The 21,357-nt window shown below is 38.2% G+C and overlaps 1 protein-coding gene across 1 annotated transcript in view; it reads right to left on the bottom strand.

Annotated features, from left to right (window-relative positions):
- LOC138692218 (protein eiger-like) overlaps positions 1-21,357 on the bottom strand; it is a 137,764-nt gene that overhangs the window by 23,971 nt on the left and 92,436 nt on the right. The window contains exon 3 of the mRNA XM_069815326.1: positions 3,568-3,863. Coding sequence (XP_069671427.1) covers positions 3,568-3,863 — 296 coding nt within the window. The remainder of the gene's footprint in view (positions 1-3,567; positions 3,864-21,357) is intronic.

Genomic DNA, 21,357 nt, shown 5'->3' with positions numbered 1-21,357 from the left:
CTTTTACTTAGTTTCACATCGCATTTGTTAAATTTAATAACTTGATTTAAAGTATAATTATTTTGTTAGTATACTTTATTAGTATAGGCCTACTTAATAAGTATTCAATTCAATTCAATTTATTAAGCCATTAAACATACAGTGATAGGCTTCGTCAGGAAAAAAAAATAGTACATTATGCAACGAGCCTATAATGAAGGTAATTAAGAAGTGAGTATGGATATTTATGAAACGAGCGCAAGCGAGTTTCATAATTTTCATACGAGCTTCTTAATTACCATTATAGGCGAGTTTCATACGACTTTTTATGCTCGACCATATTTCTAACTTGATATTTACTTACTTACAAATGGCTTTTAAGGAACCCGAAGGTTCATTGCCGCCCTCACATAAGCCCGCCATCGGTCCCTATCCTGTGCAAGATTAAGCCAGTCTCTATCATCATACCCCACCTCCCTCAAATCCATTTTAATATTATCCTCCCATCTACGTCTCGGCCTCCCTAAAGGTCTTTTTCCCTCCGGTCTCCCAACTAACACTCTATATGCATTTCTGGATTCGCCCATACGTGCTACATGCCCTGCCCATCTCAAACGTCTGGATTTCAAGTTCCTAATTATGTCAGGTGAAGAATACAATGCGTGCAGTTCTGTGTTGTGTAACTTTCTCCATTCTCCTGTAACTTCATCCCGCTTAGCCCCAAATATTTTCCTAAGCACCTTATTCTCAAACATCCTTAACCTATGTTCCTCTCTCAGAGTGAGAGTCCAAGTTTCACAGCCATATAGAAGAACCGGTAATATAACTGTTTTATAAATTCTAACTTTCAGATTTTTGGACAGCAGACTGGATGATAAGAGCTTCTCAACCGAATTGATATTATTAATTTTAATTAATTAATTAATTTTATTATTAATTTTAATTGTATCTGACCTTCAGCAATGTCCCGTATGTTGTGAGATGTGCGCAGACGCGAAAGTATTGATTTTTTTCCGAGGAACAGATATCCACATTGACCTTGCTAGGCCATAAGAACCTACAGAGATAACATTGAAATTAAATTGGACATTGAAAAACGAGATGACAAATTGAATTTATTTGAATATTATTTACAATTAACGCTAATTATTATAGTAACAGAACATAACCTTCTGCGACAGTATTGGATTTCCAGCCTCCGTGACTTTTCGCTAATTCTCTTTCGATTGCATATCCGAGAATAATCGATACTTGCGGTTTTATAACGGTAGAAAGCTGACCTGTCATTGGCTGAACAGTTGTAACCTGAGTCGTCATCGGCTGAAAGACCTGACCTTTAATGAGTAGGTGTACTTTAACGACATGCATTAAAGGTCTGCTACCAGGTGTATAATTACTACGTTTCGGCATGGTCGAACATAAATATACATTTGAAAATACACATATAATTGAAAACAGTAATTAGAATGAAAACACAAAACATTTTGAAACTCTAAAATTAATGAAACCACTTCACTCTTGTATAATAATTGTAACTAATCTAAAGAACTTTATTTATTAAAAAACAATTTCGTATGAATTTATGTTAAGAAAGGATTAATTAAAAGCCAATTATAAAATCTAGCTTTGAAACTATTGGTTGGTAACTTATAATATTGACTAGGAAGCTTATTATAAACAACTAAGTAAATAAGAAATAATGAAATACATGATAAGTTTAAATAAGAAACTAAACAAAAAACTAAATGATCATCTTAATACACAACTAATAAACAACAAAACAAAAAACTAAATGATAATCTAAACAAATAACCAATAAACAACTACACAGATAACTAAATAAACAACTAAACAAAAAAACTAAACGATCATTTAAATACATAACTAATAAACTAACAAATAACTAAATAAACAACTAAACAAAAAACTAAACGATCATTTAAACAAATAACTAATAAACAACTTAACTAAATAAACAACTAAACAAATAACTAATTAAATAAATAAAGACATAATTAAAAAAACAAATACACTAAATAAACAAATAAGGAAACGAACGAATGAATACATAAAGAAATAAATAACCAAATAAAAATATAAATATATAAAGAAATATGTAAACATATAAATAGATACATAGTTAGACAAATAGATAAATAATAAATAAATAAATATATACATAAACAAGCAAACAATTTAAAGAATAAGTAAATAATAAATACATATATAAATATATATATAAATAAATAGGTAAATAGATAAATAGATACATAGATAAATAAATTATAAACAAATAAATTAATAAATAAACGAATAAGTTAATAATAAATAAATAAACAAATATGTAAATAAACAAGTAAACAAATGAACAAATAAGTAAATAATAAATACATAAAAAATATATATAGGTAAACAGATAAATAGATACATAGATAAATAAATAATAAATAAATAAGTTAATAAATAAATACGTAAATAAATAAAGAAATAAGTGAACGAATAAGTAAATAATAGACACATAAATAAACAAATAAATAAATACAGATAGACAAATACATAATTAAATAAATGAGCAAATAAGTAAATTATAAGTAAATAAATAAACAAAGACATAAATATATAAATAGACAATTAAATACGTTGTTGTTGTTTTCTAATGCCAGGCGTTTGACAACAAAGTCATTTGACCTCCTGCACGCCAATATTTTTCAAAGATATTATCATGGTCAGCCATTGAAGCACAGATTTTGAGATGTTCCGAATCCATTTCTTGGTTTTTGTTGCACAATGGGCAGTTAGGGGACTTATATATTCCAATTCTATATTCTATAAATACGTAAATAAATCAACCAAGAAATCAATAAATGAATAAATCATTAAGTGAATAAATAAGTAAATAATAAATAAGCAAATAAATAAATGAATAAACAAACAAATAAGCGAGTAAATAAACAAATAAATAAAAAACAAGTTCAAATAAACAAACAGATAAGTGTGCCGGTAGCATAAATAAATAAAATAATAAAGAAATAAATAAAGCAAATACATAAATAAAACAAATAAAGAAACAAGCCAATAAATTAACAAATAAATACATAAATTAATAAACTTCTATAGATTTGTTTCTTAAAAAGTTAGATTTTTAAAACTTTCCTTACTTCTTAATAAACCCCATTCTTTTAAGAACAAAACTATGTTATTGTTTTTTCTAATAAACTTACTTCTTGACAAAGAGGGCAAGTCTTTTTCGACATTTGAATAAACCTAATTTTTATGAACAAACTTTATTGTTATTTTTTCTATATAAACATCACATGACTTTAAAATCTTTCCTGACATTTGAATAAAACCCATTCTTTTATGAACAAAATTCTATAAATTTACTTGTTAAAGTCAAAGAATTCTCAAACTTTCGTGACGTTTGAACAACCCCTTTTTCACTTTCAGGCACTGTAAAGTGTCGGAATAAAAGCAGATTAAGTAGGAATGTCCCTATGAATTGGTCTGATATGCTTAATAGCCTGCAATGCCCAGCCGCTAACAGGGACGTTCTGCTAGTCGCATGAAGCTAGGTACTGGTGTCGATACCTGTGGTAGTCCTTGATGGGGTTGTCGGTGGTGGCGTCGGGGCGCTGCTCGACGCCGTCCACCAGTCTCTCGTACAGCCGCAGGCCCTCGCTGCCGTTGAACTCGACGCCGTAGCTCTCAGAGATAACCGGCACCGTGGCGCCCGCGATCTCACGCTTGGAGCGCGGTGCGTGAGTGCGTGCGTGCGTCGGCTTCTCGTCCGTGTAGTCCACGTCGTATTCGTCGGACTCCGCGTCATCAACGTCATCGTTGTCGTCGTCGTCCTCGTCTTCCGACGCCGCCTCCTCCGCGTACACCTGCAACAAGACGCAAGACATAACAACATCAGGACGAGCGGCGTATACAGTACAGAGTTATTCCACAACCACCATAAAGAAATCTTCCGCGGACTTTCACACTCTACCACTAGCAAACGGTAAGAATGAAGATGATTACCAGAGCTAGGAAGTTGGTACCAAAACTGTTCAGTTGTGTGAGCTTGGGCTATATCTCTACCGAATGAAAAGCAATACGCGTCTCTCAATGTCAGTGAACCAGAACAACAAACATGTATACAGCCGAGTGGTAACCAAACATGTGCTCCAATCGTCCACGGGCTTAGTAAAAAGAAAATAATAAACAATAATTTGTAATTTGAAGATAAATGCCAACAAGACGAAGACCATGGTCATAGGAAGAAAAGTAAAGAAGTAAACTTGCGAATTCTAAATGAGGCAGTAGAGCAAGTGGACAGCTTCAAATACTTGGGGTGTACTATAAGCGATAATATGAGCTGCTGCCAGGAAGTCAAAAGGAGGACAGCAATGGCCAAGGAAGCTTTTAATACAAAAAGGAGCATCTTCTGCGGACCTCTGGAAAAAGAACTAAGGAAGAGACTAGTGAAGTCTTTTGTATGGAGTGTGGCATTGTATGAGGCAGAAACATGGACATTACGACGAAATGAAGAGAAGCGAATAGAAGCATTTTAAATGTGGATATGGAGAAGAATGGAGTGAAGCTGTGTTGAAAAGAGTGCATGAACAAAGAATGATTTATTTAGTGGGTTATTTTACGACGCTGTATCAACATCTAGGTTATTTAGCGTCTGAATGATATGAAGGTGATAATGCCGGTGAAATGAGTCCGGGGTCCAGCACCGAAAGTTACCCAGCATTTGCTCCTATTGGGTTGAGGGAAACCCCCGGAAAAAACCTCAACCAGGTAACTTGCCCCGACCGGGATTCGAACCCGGGCCACCTGGTTTCGCAGCCAGACGCGCTGACCGTTACTCCACAGGTGTGGACACAAAGAATGATGCTGAAACTGATCAGAAAGAGGAAAAGGAATTGGCTGGGTCACTGGTTGAGAAGAAACTGCCTATTGAAGGATGCACTGGAAGGAATGGTGAACGGGAGAAGAGTTCGAGGCAGAATAATATATCAGATGATAGACGACATTAAGATATATGGATTATTTGCGGAGACAAAAAGGCAGAAAATATGAAAGACTGGAGAATGCTGGGTTTGCAGTGAAAGATCTGCCTTTGGGCCGAACACTATGAATGAATGAATGAATGAATTTGTAATTATAAACTTCGTAGCTCTCAAACTAAAATAATTTATCCATATGTGTAATCTGTTTTTGAGTACGTCTTCTGCCACCAAATATCATCATCATCATCATCATCATCATCTGTGGAGTAACGGTTAGCGCATCTGGCCTGGAAACCAGGTGGCCCGGGTTCGAATCCCGGTAGGGGCAAGTCATCATCATCATCATCATCATCATGTCCACACCTGTGGAGTAACTGTTAGCGCGTCTGGTCGCGAAACCAGGTGGCCCGGGTTCGAATCCCGGTCGGGGCAAGTTACCTGGTTGAGGTTTTTTCCGGGATTTTCCCTCAACCCAATACGAGCAAATGCTGGGTAACTTTCAGTGCTGGACCCCGGACTCATTTTACCGGCATTATCACCTTCATCTCATTCAGACGCTAAATAACCAAAGATGTTGATAAAGCGCCGTAAAATAACCTACTGAAAAGAAAAAAAAAAACCCGGACTCATTTCATCGGCATTATCACCTTCATCTCATTCAGACGCTAAATAACATAAGATGTTGATACAGCGTCGTAAAGTAACCTACAAAAAATCATCAACATCATCAATTTCTCTCATTTTCTGTTAAAATCTTGTTCTATGTTAATTTAATCTAAAGAAGCTGTTCTTTTTGTACTCCTGCATTATAAACAGTTTTTGTCGTTAGTGAAAATCGTGCGTAATATGCCACATTATCGTACTAGTGTCGTAATAGTATATTACGATACAAGGTTGGGAAGTCCTTTTTACAAACTCGAGGAAAAGTTTGGAAAACGAGTAGAGCGAATGAAAAGTATGAAAGATACAAGCAGTGTTCCCTGCTTCTTACCCACCTTGTATACTCTGTCTACATTGTACATTAGCAACTGTCACAATTCGTTTAGTTTCGTCACGTCAAACACTAAAGTCCAATTATAGAAGCAGTATAAAACATTAATGAAACAATTGGGTAGCAACTCTGTAACCGCTATAAAAGTTACAACAAAACTAACATAAAAAATATTGCAGCTGCAACTCTGGAAGCAGTCGCAAATGCAGACTTCGCCTCCTCCCGTAAACATTTCTTTCACCAATATCTCTATAATCTCTCGACTTCGAATGCCAGTAGCAATCAGGAGGTATGTGCGTTTATTTGCCTATCTGGAGCTGCGTGGATTGTTGGTTACAGCTGAAGAGAATAAAGCTACAAAAACTTATTGGGCATTTCATGTAATACTTATGTTTGTGTATTAAATTATTTTAAAATGATGTATACCCTTAAAGAGAGAACATAAACAGGGTGTTTCCGAGGTGGTGTTACAAACTTTCATGGATGGTGGCGAAGGGCACATGTATCAATTTGAGATAAGGAACCCTGGTCCGGAAATGACCGAGTCGAAAGTTACGAGCAAAAATAGTTGTGTGGAAATGAAATAATTTTATTCCTCTGTACACCTTATTTATGTGTATTTATCTGTACATCTTACACATACTGTATTCATCTGACGTTGTTTACGTTGTCTACTTACAGTATTCCATTCAGTGCGCTGTCTGAGGGGTGGGGACAGGAAACCACACTAAAGCAATGCAGATAGCGTAATGTGTAACGGACATGGTCGGTCCTGATATGCACGTCTGTAGACAGCAGTGTATGTGTACAAGTTGCAGTGTCCAGTCGATCAGTCCCAGTGAAATGGAGGAGTACACGAGAGCGGAATAAGCAGACCTGATTTTCGAATATGGATGAGGCAATGGGAACAGTAGACAAGCTCACAGATTGTATCGGGGCAAGTACCCACGTAGGAGACATCCGGCCCATACCATTTTCCACGACTGTTCCAAAGGTTAAGGGAAGGAGGGCACGTGGTGCCAAATTACAATTCCATTTCCACATAACTACTTTTGCTTATAACTTTCGACTCAGTCATTTCCGGACCATGGTTCCTTATCTCAAATTGATACATGTGCCCTTTGCCATCATCCCTGAAAGTTTGTAACACCACCTCGGAAACACCCTGAATAATCCTTATTGATTAAATTTAGGAAATTACACAAAATAAGCTGTGTTTCCATCCTACAATCAAGTAATAATAACAAAAATACAGGTTGTTAGGCGACGATAGAAAACGAAAGATGTGAAAACAAATGAATGAGATGTATAAACAATTGAATGCTCTTTCATATACAAGTATAAAAATATAGGGGTGCCATTTGAAATTTCGAAGTGGGGTGGCTGGGGGTGGGGTGGTGAAATCTAAAATGCAATTAAGCCTGGTTTCAGACTTTCCCCTTAATATCTAAATTGACGCGTTTTTTTGTTTAAGTTGAATTCAATTTAAATAATTAGTTATTTAGACTGGCAAGTTTTAAATGAAAGTCTCGTATAAGTAAAACAGCTGATAAGTGGGCTGTCGCTTGAGTTTAATAATCTGAAGCTCTAATGCGAACATAACCAGAAAATGTGTTGAAGAATCGACATACATAGAGTTGCAAAGCTGCAACTTCAAAAGAGCGCCTGGTGTGTGGGCAGACCCGCAACTTCCATTCACAGCTTTCGCAGCGCTCGAGTTGCACAGGACAAAAAATTTCACTCTGCACTCTTTGGCTTGTGTGTGAACACGACGCGCAATTTTTTTGAACTGCAGTAGGAAAGTTATGCAGCGAAAACAGCGACACTTGACCGTACCTTCATGGATTCCACACATTATACATCGTGTAGAAAGATCTGGCACTACAGTTAAGAATGTGTGGGAACCGTGTGTACTAAACATTGTAAGAATGACACCGAAATAAAGAACTGAACTGTCTTGTAATTTACACAAGCTGTTCGAAGTGTTTCCATTAAGCTGCACAAAGACTTTGTAGCTGAATTGATGATACGAGAGTGATCATTATTTATGTAATTTTCAGCAGAATTCATCGCAGAAGTTACTGTCTGATAGCAACACCGGTTTTGATATTACAAGACTTTCATATATGACTTCAAAGAATGAAATCAAGCGGAATGAAGTATGGTGAACTTTGTGGCCATTTCCGTATCAAGTGTACAATCAAATTAACGTCAACTAGACTTTATGTGGTGCACTTTCGGTGTAATGCCGTAACATCAAACTGCAAGTTGGTCCAATCAGTGTCTCGGATTTACTATAAAACTGCTCATCTTCGGTGAGTAATATGCCGGGTTAAATCATATACTTTAACATAAAAACATTTTTTCCACTCTCACTGCCATAACTATGCTGTTATTGGCTTGTTTTTAGAGAAGTAAATGGATTTTACCGTGATAATGTTTGTTGCTATTGACGACGGGACGAAAGTCACATTACATCCCTAAGGAAGTAAGTGAAAATATTGTTTCGTTCAACAGTCGCATAGCAACAAACAAAAGAATACTCAAAACTCGATGACCCTCTTAACAGTTCTGATATTAAATCATGTAAAATGAAGAAATATATTTTTATTGCGTAAAATATGGGAGTAGAAAAAACATTATAGGACAATTCGTGAGTTAAATAGAATTTACTAGCCTTCGACAACTTAATTGGAACCCTCGCTATCGCTCGGTCGCAAACTCGCCCCCATCAGTAAAAAGTACTTACCTCCCTTAACCCATTACTGCATAAAGTTATTACTGAGTTGAAAAATGCGTTTCTGAGTTTAAGTTTGCTAGTTGGTGACTTAAAAATGCTTTCTTACCATTTTTAACTTTATTTACTTTCTGGGATAAACATTAAGAACCGTCCCATAAATGGGATGCTATGCATAATGGTTAGTGATACAGTAGTTGAATAGAATAACCCCTTTTTGTACTTCAAATTACAATAACATAATACACAAAAGAGTTTTTTTATATGTTATCAAACAAACTTAATTTTTATATGAATCGTAAACAAGTCTTCATGTATTTTATTAGACCTATATTAATATTTGCATTTTAATCACATAATATTCTTAATAGCACCACAAACAAATAAATGAAGGCTTGTAAAATAAATATAAGTATATATTAAATCTTGTTTTTTTTTAACTTTTAAGCTTTTAACTCTATTGGCATTGATATTCAAATGGTTTGCAGAAAAAGAGGTTAACTTATTGTAATTTGTAAAACAACAAACGTATCTGATGATGTCGCAATTAAGAGCGATGAAAACGTTAATACTTAAATAAATATTTCTGAAAGTATTATACATTCCTCGTTAAACACAGTATCAGATAATACAGTTGTTGTGATGAAATTCAAGGAGTTTATAATTACATACAGGGCCAAAATCGAATATATTTCGAACTGGAATCTGCAGTTCTCGAGGTAATCCTCAGTACAGGCCGTAATGTCAGGAGCTAGATTGCGGATACACCTTTTTGCAACAAGTGATCCCAGAGCTTTTAGGAAACATGCCATTTATCGTGCACAAACAGATGTGGATGCAATAGGACAGAGCAGCAGCATACTTTACCCTTGCTATACGAAATTTTCTAAATCTCGCATACCCCGGGCGTTGGATCGGAAGAAGAGGTCCGATTGAATGGCCAGCCCGCACTCCTAATTTCATACATCTTGACTCCTTCTTTTTGGGGGAATATCGAAAGACTTGTTTACGAGACATCGGTGTAAGATTAAAAAACAATTTTTGTCAGGATACTTGCAGCATCTAAAGTGGTTTGGAAGGTGTCTGGGGTGTTTCGAAGAGTGGCTAGAGTTTCCTTCTGCGATGCAATGCCTGCACTGGTTGTGTTGGTCGTCAGTTCGAACAATTATTACTACGAATATAGCTTCAGTGGTATGTTGTGCATCATGGCATTATAGGTTTATACGAACTCAGGATTTCTTACTAGATTATGACTTTCTATTGTAAAATTATTATATTCCGACTCCTCTGTTAGCTCCTTCAGTTTGAGCAGAAACTTTCAAATCACATTATATATTCACTATATCCATACACTATTTACATATCGTACATTCATTCCTGCTTTAAGGGAAGCTTGAAGACTAAATTGATCACAAATGACATTTTTCACTTTTAATTCCACTAAACGTGCAGCTTTCTTCTGAATCAGAATATGTAGCATGAACCGTAAGTAATGTCATTAATTTGAGGGGGTTATTCTTCGAGATATTTCAAACAAAAAAGTTAAGTACAATTTTGCTAATTTCTGTTTCCTTTCCGAAATAAAAGTTGTTAAAATGAAACATTTCATAGCGTGTTTTGGGAAAGCTATTGATTTAATTCCCAATATGCTCAGTTATTTTAAGAGAGCAGTGTATTATGATAATAAATGATTGAAAGAATTTTAGTTTTGCCCTTTAAATATACAGAAATTTGACCCCAAAGTAAATGTAACATTTTAAAATTCCTTTCCAGAAACGAAAATATGCTAATCATTGGTTCAATAGTTTAAAAGATAAGCAAATTTAAATGGCGACATGTCAATTTTGCCACTTCAGTCTTAAAACTCCTCTTAAACAGGCATACTGAGGAAAACAACGATAACGAAATGGATAACAGCAAATTTTTAGCCAGTCCCGGGAATGAAAGTGCCTCGGGGCAAGTTCACGTTCGTTCTGCTTGAAAAGAAAAACGCGGGCGGAATTGGAACCAGTTCTTTGAGTGACGTCACCGAAGCAACTTCCTCCCGCAGCCTACATACGTCATTCCGGGTCGGGTCACCTGGAGCTGGTTTCGGCACATTCCTGATCTCGACTGGTAGTCCCTGTCAAAACAACTGCAGAGCAGGGTTGTCCACACCCTTTCATATCTGCACTACAATAATTTATCTCGCATGATGTTTCTTTAGATTTTTGTGGCAATTTATCGCTAGGCATATTCTTATATTTTGCGTCTCCGTAACATCATGAAGTACATACATGCTTTTGTTTTTTGTCTCCATTACAATTTTATCGCGCATTCGTAATTTTTTTAGCTTTGAATCTCCATAAGATCTTACCTTCAAGTGTGTTCCTTAGTATCTCTTCATGACAGGTTAGAATTTGACAATAATTTGTGCATGGAATAATTATTTTGTTTTGAATCTCTATATGCCTAGGAACTTATCACTACAGGTAGGAAGTTTGTACCAAAGCAGTAGATTTCAGTTGAGTACAGCGAGTATAGATGTCACCCGCGCCTCGACCTGCTCCCGCTCGCTACAGACGATACACAGTATCATGATGAATATATAATTGGATGGGAAACTTACCTAGTTTCCCGTAACACATACTAGAGGCGCTGTTGTAGAAAATGATCTTGCTGCCATCTGTTAGAGGGAGGGGCGTTATTACATCTAGCAATGCACCAAGTAGCGAAAAGAGTAATTACTCCATGCATTTAGCAGCGCACCTGGTGACGAAAATGTTAAACTCTGCAGAAAGTATTCCCTCCCACCCTCATCGATATTCAAAACTAACCCAATTTAAAATAAAACATTTACATTTTTATTCCTCACAGCATCTTCTACTGAAAATTCTTACCGGAGCCAACAGGAAGATAAAAGAGACGATCTATTTTACACTACCCAATTAAAATATAACCAGACAGAGACAAAAAATAAAGCAAAAGGTTAGATAATTGGGATTGTGTTCTTCGGGTATTTATTGTACAGCACAATGGAAAAGTCTGCAAGAACTACTTAGATAGTTCAATTTATTATATTAGTATTACTTTACAATACATTCAACAACACTATTTTTACAACGTCCATAAACATCACTGTTTAACATACACTGCTTATACACACGTAATATCACTTTATGTTCACTTATTAGCAAGTTTCAGTCCGCCATCTCACTCCTCGACATTCCCATACAATATCTCGAACGGATAAATAGAGAACTCTCAGTAATGTACCCAACACGTAGTTCTAATGTTCACCACCTACGACATTGGGCGCTGATCACCTTATTTCAGACCCCCAAAGTCAGATGGTGCTGACCGCAGTTTCGCATCCTATTATATACTTATCCATGCACAGTACGTTCATGTAAACAACGCATAGTGGCATTCTGTGGATCTGTGTAGAGTCGTGAATTGTTTGAAAAATATTGTTAATTTATATTAATATTTTTGACGCTATATGTCACCCAGTATTACCACTTCACAGTGTGTAGATGCCTGGTGCCATCCTTGATCTAGATCCTTCCTACAACCGACACATGTAATATCTGTGGTGCAGAAGCGCTCCCCTTAGCACGACTTGGAGGTCAGCAAAGCTGGATGGCGCCTCTACCACGTGGCCACCCCTGCTGACACGTCCGTGCCAATTACCGCGATTGTGCGTGAATGACGTCACGGACCCAATTTAGCACCCGGTTCCATTGAGGTGGGTCGTGGCGCCAATCTCCATGCAGTTGCTAGGACACCAAGTCCTGTGAAAATGCTGTGAAGTCAGCTCCAAGTTCACACTTGAAGAGACATTCCAAGGCCCGCTGTGGACCGGCTTTCACTGAATGCTGGCTCGAGGCCTATCAGGAGCAGGGGTTAAGCCACAGTCGCATTTTGTTACTCGACTTCTAAAAATGCAACAAACTTTCAATGTAAATGTGTAAAAATGCGACAACATTGACATCAGAAACGAAGATGGTAATGGAGAAAATGAAATGAGAGATGTGTTTGAACTACTGAATTTAAAGAAATGCTAATGGCATGGACAATGTTCAAAATGATAGAGCAATAGATGTTCAGAAATTGATTTCGAAGAATTGGTGCAATTCATGTAAGTTAAGTGAACAATTTCTTCTAATTGATTTATTTAGTTGCATGAATCTTGTAAAAACTGGAATTAGAAATCACCTTTCAGTAAAAGAGTTATAGTCCCGTCGCTCTAATTTCCGGCAGCCAATCGCGTTGCAGGTCGGCTACATTTAAACGTGTGCGTCTTGTGATTCGCTGAGGAAGACGTTATTCATTTCTTAAGGCTCGATAAATACTTAATATAATCGCCCGCCATTTTGGCTCTTTCGTTGGCGTTCGCAGAAAGTACACGAAGACGTTATTTGCCGCTCAATTATTTGCTGAATTACAGTGCGTTTGATTTATAATCATAGGAGCTACGACATGATAATGTTTAACGGTGCGACAAATAGCTCGGCAACGAAAGAACAAAAAGGGCGGAGGAGTCACGCCGGGAATAACAGCGTCGCGACTATAGCACTCTGCTAACAATAAATCTTGAAGGGCCTAATAGTAAAGAATTTTAATGTTTAGAGTGCCCATAAAATAACGCATTTTAATGCGATGTAAATCCAGCAGTAATTGATTCTAAACATACCTACGTTTAATGATTTACTTACATAAGTACACTTACTTAACTTACTTACTTACTGGCTTTTAAAGAACCCGGAGGTTCATTGCCGCCCTCACATAAGCCCGCCATTGATCCCTATCCTGAGCAAGATTAATCCAGTTTCTATCATCATATCTCACCTCCCTCAAATCCATTTTAATATTATCTTCCCATCTACGTCTCGGCCTCCCCAAAGGTCTTTTCCCCTCTGGCCTCCCAACTAACACTCTATATGCATTTCTGGATTCGTCCATACGTGCTACATGCCTTGCCCATCTCAAACGTCTGGATTTAATGTTCCTAATTATGTCAGGTGAAGAATACAATGCGTGCACCTCTGCGTTGTCTAACTTTCTCCATTCTCCTGTAACTTCATCCCTTTTAGCTCTAAATATTTTCCTAAGAACCTTATTCTCAAAAACCCTCAATCGCTGTTCCTCTCTCAAAGTGAGAGTCCAATACATAAGTACACTATCTACCAAAAAGTAATTGGGCACTGTTTTTGCCCCTTTAGAACCTCGTGGTACCACCTCTTGTTGCTATAACAGCAGCCACCCTGTCAGGCATGCTCTCCACTAGTTTGTGTAGGATATCCATTGGAATGCGTCGCCATTCCTCTTGCAATATGGCACTCAGTTGGACAATGGAAGTTGGCCGCATCTCCCGAGACCTCAATCGCCGGTTCAATTCGTCCCAAAGGTGCTCAATGGGATTGAGATCAGGACTCCGTGCAGGCCAGTCCAACCGGTGAACATTATTGTCTGCATACCACTGCATAGTAGCCGCCGAAACATGGGGCCAACTTCCATTGTCCAACTGAGTGCCATGTTGCAAGAGGAATGGCGTCGCATTCCAGTGACTATCCTACACAAACTAGTGGAGAGCATGCCTGACAGGGTGGCTGCTGTTATAGCAACAAGAGGTGGTACCACGAGGTTCTAAAGGGGCAAAAAACAGTGCCCAATTACTTTTTGGTAGACAGTGTACATCTAGAGTGTGGTGAGATGGATTGAAAGTAATAAAACTCCAAGAAAAAATTACGTAACTTTTTGTTTCTGCATAGTTTATTAATTTTATCTTTGTGTAGAATTATTTATAAGTCGGTATAGCGCTGGCCTTCTGTGCTCGAGGTTGCGGGTTCGATTCCGGCCCGGGTCGATGGCATTTAAGTGTGTTTAAATATGATGAGCTTATGTCAGTAGATTTACTGGCATTTAAAAGAACTCCTGCGGGACAAAATTCCGGCACACCGGCGACGCTGATATAACCTCTGCAGCTGCGAGCGTCGTTAAATAAACCGTAATTAAAATTTTAAAAAATTATTTATAAAATTGCACAAAATTTTTTCGCAATTTTCACAAATATAATTTTACGTTTGTCCATTTTTGCGACAATAATTTATTTTCTAGCTTAAACCCTGCCTGAGAGTATAGTATACTATTCCATACATCATACGTGATTATGATACAAGATGTCCAGAGGCCAGAAGTATAGTATACTATACTTGGATTCGTGCCATAACTGTAACCGCCAGAATTTCTTCAGCATTTTCAAGTCAGTGACTTTTCTTTTAAGTGTAGAATTACGAGTATATAAAACCTTAAAAATAAAACAACAAATGTCTCAGGACTCAGAACTCTTGTTTTAATGAATACTATCTATCAGAATAATGAACGCTTTTTTCAACTCCCTAATATGTATAAATTAATGTTCACTCATCCATCCTGCATGTGTCTGGAGTTCGAACTGCAAGCTCACTGGTTCGTACCGGAATATTTCGCACTTCATTCCTGTTTGCTGTGTCAGCTGACAAGAGTCCTTGGCATTTTTCCTGAGATGCTTCATTAATCCCCGCGCAGCATCTTTGTATAAATATGTCATACTTTATGGCGTCGTCAGACCTGACTCTACTAGAGGCTTTACTTCAATCCCCTCTCCCTCCTTTCTTCCTCGTCGTACTTCTTCCACACTTCATATACCTAAGGCTATAGTCTATCTATTTTACCCTCTATTGCTACATATGCTAATAGATTATTGTGATTATTTTAGTAGTCAGGTTGAATTTTCTTTTACCAACTACATTTAGAATTTTGGTACTGAGAAATACTACAACTGGCAGTAACTTTCTAACTGTTATGTTGACAGCATTGTCCGTATTTGATGGAGCTGCCAACGTTCACGAAATGAAAGTTACTAGCGAGAGTTATTTGAAATTTGAACGTAATAAATAATAATAATAATAATAATAATAATAATAATAATAATAATAATAATAATACTGTAATAATAGTACAACAATAAATAATTTTACCAATAAATAAACAGCACACATTACATTTTAAAGTGATATTCGGTTTTCAGAGTTGGTACTAGGCCTTATTATTTCATGTAGTTAAAAATAATAATAATAATACATTTTTAGGTTAGGTCTTGTGAATCATAAACTGTTCAGTATTGATTTCCATAATACACGTCACTGTTCGTTAACAGAAAGCCACAATTCAAGTCACACAGAGTTAGAGTGCACTCAACTTTGGTTGCTTGACAGCTGTCAGCCCACTTTGAGGTCTGTGGATATAGAAGGAAAAATTGGATCGGTGTCTGGTAGAGTTCCTGGGTAGCTCAGTTGGTAGAGCGTTGGTACGTTAAACCAAAGGTCCCGGGTTCGATACCCGGCCCCGGAACAATTTTTGCTCAAAATTATTCTGTTCAGTCAAATGAATTACATGTTGCCAGATAATATGCATTTTAATATTCAATCAATCAATCAATCAATCAATCAATCAATAAGTAAATAAATAAGTAAATAAGAAAACATACAAGAAATAATAAATGTAAATAAATAAATAAGTAAATAAGTAAAAAATAACAAAATAAATACTGTAATAATTATTAGTACTATTATTTTAGAACATAGGACTGCCATTTTACTTGGTTTGGTGATACCTGGTAACAGTTGGTAACATTGAAAAGACGGCCATATTAGCTTCTTATAAAATAATCTTACGTGAATCCCATTACAGTGCTAAAGCTCGGACTTAGGTTGCAGTCCACAGCCTTTAGCGGTTCGACCATATCCGAGGTATTAATTAAATCCTATAGATTCAAAATCCTCTACATCCACTTTCACAAATTGAAGAATTTTAACAGCAACTGGTGGCAAATAGAGGAATTTTCAACCTAACAGTGACTTTTAACAAACCATTCTTTTTTTTTAATGTAGTGCCTTTTTGAATTCAAATTATATAAATCACTCGAATTAATTCTTAGCAAGCAATATGTGCGCATAAAACAATTGTGAACAAAATGGTCTTTAGAGTGTTTTGATTCTAGAGGATTCAATTAGTCTGTACCGTACGTAACAAGTTATCTTGGTAGATGGAAGAGCGACGACAAGTGGAAAGGATTGGGGGGGGCTAATAAGTGCACCGCTTGCACCCATGGTATGGATAGGATAAAATAAATTTGCTTTGCATGGTCGAAGATCTAGACATGTTTAAGCCTACTGTCTTAAGTGAAAAACAATGTCTGGCACTATAACGAGAGTTAACAAGGTTATTCACACTGAGGAGAGAAAAGTTGTATGGGCTATGGCTCCTTGTTGCCATGACGAAATGAAAACAAATTTCGTGGAAACGATACAAGGGGAACAAAGGAAATCCAAGAAAAGAAAGAAGAAGACAAGGAGAAAAAGGAGAAGACAAAGAGAAAGGGAGTTAAACAACGAGAAAAGAGATAAGACAAGGACAACGAGCGGAAGATAAGGACAAGGGAAAGACAAGGACAAAGGGCAAACAAGGATAACATGGGGACGACGAAGAATATCATAAAGAAGACAAGGATAACATGGAGAAGGCAAGAAGAACCAGGGGAAGGCAAGGAGAATCAGGGGAAGGCAAGAAGAATTATGGGAAGACAGGGAGATTGAGAAGAAGAAAAGGAGAACCCGGAGAACACAAGAAGAACCTGCTGGACACAAGGAGTACCAGAGGAAGACGAGAAGAACCAGAGGAAGACAAGGACAACCAGGGGAGACAAGGAAAACCAGGGGAGACAAGGACAACCAGGGAAGACAAGGAAAACCAGGGGAGACAAGGAAAACCAGGGGAGACAAGGACAACCAGGGGAGACAAGGAAAACCAGGGAAGACAAGGAAAACCAGGGGAGACAAGGAAAACCAGGGGAGACAAGGAAAACCAGGGGAGACAAGGACAACCAGGGGAGACAAGGAAAACCAGGGAAGACAAGGAAAACCAGGGGAGACAAGGAAAACCAGGGGAGACAAGGAAAATCAGGGGAGACAAGGAAAACCAGGGGAGACAAGGAAAACCAGGGGAGACAAGGAAAACCAGGGGAGACAAGGAAAACCAGGGAAGACAAGGAAAACCAGGGGAGACAAGGAAAACCAGGAGAGACAAAGAAAACCACGGGAGACAAGGACAACCAGGGGAGACAAGGAAAACCAGGGAAGACAAGGAAAACCAGGGGAGACAAGGACAACCAGGGGAGACAAGGACAACCAGGGGAGACAAGGAAAACCAGGGGAGACAAGGACAACCAGGGGAGACAAGGACAACCAGGGAAGACAAGGACAACCAGGAAAGACAAGGACAACCAGGGGAGACAAGGACAACCAGGGGAGACAAGGACAACCAGGGGAGACAAGGACAACCAGGAAAGACAAGGAAAACCAGGGGAGACAAGGACAACCAGGGGAGACAAGGACAACCAGGGGAGACAAGGACAACCAGGGGAGACAAGGACAACCAGGGAAGACAAGGACAACCAGGGAAGACAAGGACAACCAGGGAAGACAAGGACAACCAGGGGAGACAAGGACAACCAGGGAAGACAAGGACAACCAGGGAAGACACGGAAAACCAGGGAAGACAAGGACAACCAGGAAAGACAAGGACAACCAGGGAAGACACGGAAAACCAGGGGAGACACGGAAAACCAGGGAAGACAAGGACAACCAGGAAAGGCAAGGACAACCAGGGAAGACACGGAAAACCAGGGGAGACAAGGACAACCAGGGAAGACAAGGACAACGAGGGAAGACACGGAAAACCAGGGAAGACAAGGACAACCAGGAAAGACAAGGACAACCAGGGAAGACACGGAAAACCAGGGGAGACAAGGACAACCAGGGAAGACACGGAAAACCAGGGAAGACAAGAACAACCAGGAAAGATGAGGACAACCAGGAAAGACAAGGACAACCAGGGAAGACAAGGACAACCAGGGAAGACAAAGGCAATCAGGGAAGACAAGGACAACCAGGGAAGACAAGGACAACCAGGGGAGACAAGGACAACCAGGGGAGACAAGGACAACCAGAGAAAAACAAGAACCAGGGGAAGGTAAGAAGAATTATGGGAAGACAAGGAGATTCATAAGAAGAAAAGGAGAACGAGAGGAAGACGAGAAGAACCAGAGGAAGATAATGAGAATAAAGGGAAGACAAAGAGAACTAATGGAAGAGAAGAAGAAAAAGGAACCATAAGGGGAACGAGGAGAAGGAAAGGAGAACAAGAGGAATACATGGGGAACGAGGAGAAGAGAAGGACAGCTATGGAAATACAAGGAGAGCTAGGGAAACACAAAGAGAACAAGGGGAAAGCAAGTTAAACATGAGGAAGACAAGGAAAGCATGAAGGGGGGACAAGGGGAATACACGAAGCAGAAGGGAAAGGAAAGGTGAATAAGAGGAATACCAGGTAGGGGGGATGCATTTATATGTGACGATGAATTCCCAAGTTAACTCCTTCCATACCTATTGAGGAGAAAGGCGTAGTTCTATGTGGAAACCTCTCACCTCATCTCTTCGTACTGAGGTCTGTGAACTTGGGACCTGCTCATACGGACTACAAGAGGAAGGACTTCGTCTTCACGTAGCTACAAGACCGCTGCTTTCAGCTGCCTCAGCGATCTGTGCGTCTTGTCATCCCTGCTGCGCGATGCGTGCCTTCTTTGTTTCTGTCACCGCCTCGACGCGTATCTTGCGTAAAGCAGCAAATGTCACAACAATAACTTCGTTCAATTAACCTCGTGACGTCGTAAATGACTCGCGGCTCAAAATAGCGCGAGTTACGCCAGTGAGTTGAATCACTACATGGGTTCCGATTCATCAGGATATGAATAACCGATCACAGCGCTGTCTAGTGCCGGACACCCGGGCAGTTCCCTCAGCCTTGTCTCACCACTCAGTTATAAATTTGTGAGTAAGCGCAGTGCCGGATTTAGAGTTGCCTAGGGCGGCAATTTTCGAGGGGGGGGGCGGAATTTTCTCTCTCTTTCTCTCTCTCTCTTTTTTTTTTTACAGTAAAATTTGTTTTTGAAACACTTGTTGATAAATTTTTTCTGAAGTTTGTTCTTGAATACCTTGTGGAAGTTGGATATTATTTTGTTATCGCATTGTTGTGGTCGTGGCGAGAGTAAAAGGAAAGTGTGCAGCTGCATAACTATGTCGGTATCACGTTATTATACCATGAAACTGCTTAAATTTAACTGCTTGTATAAACAAGAATGCATTGACCATCTGTGTGGTGTAAAGGTCAGCATGCTGGTCTCTTACGCAGAGAGCCCGGGTTCGATTCCCGGTCGGGTTGATTGATTGATTCATTTATTTTATTCCATAGATCTTACATGAGCAATGAAGCTTTAAGATGTGGAACAAGTCAAAATTTTACAATATTACAATTACAATTTTTACAAATGTTTACAGTTTTACAATTTAGTAATTTTCTACAATTTTTACAATTTTGTGCAATTGTTTACAATATTGAATTTCCTGATTGAGGGTTTTTTTTTCATAGTTTTCCCTCAACCGTCAGGCAAATGCCAGGAAATTCGGGCCACAACACCGGCCTCATTCACCACCGAAATCATATTCATAACAAATCAGTAATACATACACAGTACTTTACAACAATAGAACCAGTCTCAACAATAGTACACAGGCCTTCGGATTTCACCCAAAAGATTAACTCGCGATATGACCAGAGATGTTAAAGCGAGTATAAATAACAGCGAGAGAGAGAGAGAGAGAGAGAGAGAGAGAGAGAGAGAGAGAGAGAAGAATGCATTGTTGAAAATCAAATAGGATGTGTTTATTATATTATTGCTATGAATTGTAACCACAACTCTGGATTATGTTTCCAATTCAATAATTATATCGTCAACAATACTATTTAATCGCTTTTCATCATGTGCATAATAATTGGACATGAAAGGTTTATTCCGCAAAGAGTTGGAGTTTATTTTTAAATTTACTTTATACTTCCTATCGAAGTAAGAAATACTCGTAATAATTATACCACAACAAAAACAATGCTTAAAAATAAACCACAGCCTGACTTTCACAAATCAATTTTGTTTCAACAATGAATAAGTTTGAATGTATTTCTTTGCATCGAGTCTGATGTGCTTCGTCAGATCGACTTTGATGACATCATCAATGCTTGCTCTGTGAAGAAAATGCGAAGGAAATCTTTATAATTCAGAAGTAAGGCGCATGTATTTTGATTCCAGTAATTTACTGTTTTCTGAATTGTAACATTTCATTTAAAACTAATTTAACATAAACATGACCTGTATAATAGCTGCTCAAAAATTGTTTGTGTTCAACATTTTCAATGACTGCCGGTGTTATTTCTTTACACTCCACTCGTATTCTTTAATTCAACTCATCAATATCAGCAGGCTTCGTAGCAAATACCTTACATTTCACATAACCCCACAGAAAGTAATCAAGAGGGGAAGATCTGGCGATCTTGCAGGCCACTTTACAAATCCTCTTCTTCCGACCCATCTCTTAGGAAACAATTCATTCAGATAATGCCGTACAGAAGCAGCATAATGATGGAATCGTTAGCTGACTCTGGGTCCTGGAGGCTTGTGTGAAGAACGGAAGGGCTGGTATTAACTCTTCACGCAAAAATTCTGAATACCGGTCGCC

This window comes from Periplaneta americana, chromosome 16 (genome assembly GCF_040183065.1).
Source record: "Periplaneta americana isolate PAMFEO1 chromosome 16, P.americana_PAMFEO1_priV1, whole genome shotgun sequence".
Classification (NCBI taxonomy): domain Eukaryota; kingdom Metazoa; phylum Arthropoda; class Insecta; order Blattodea; family Blattidae; genus Periplaneta; species Periplaneta americana.
This window is presented reverse-complemented; position numbering and strand designations above follow the sequence as displayed.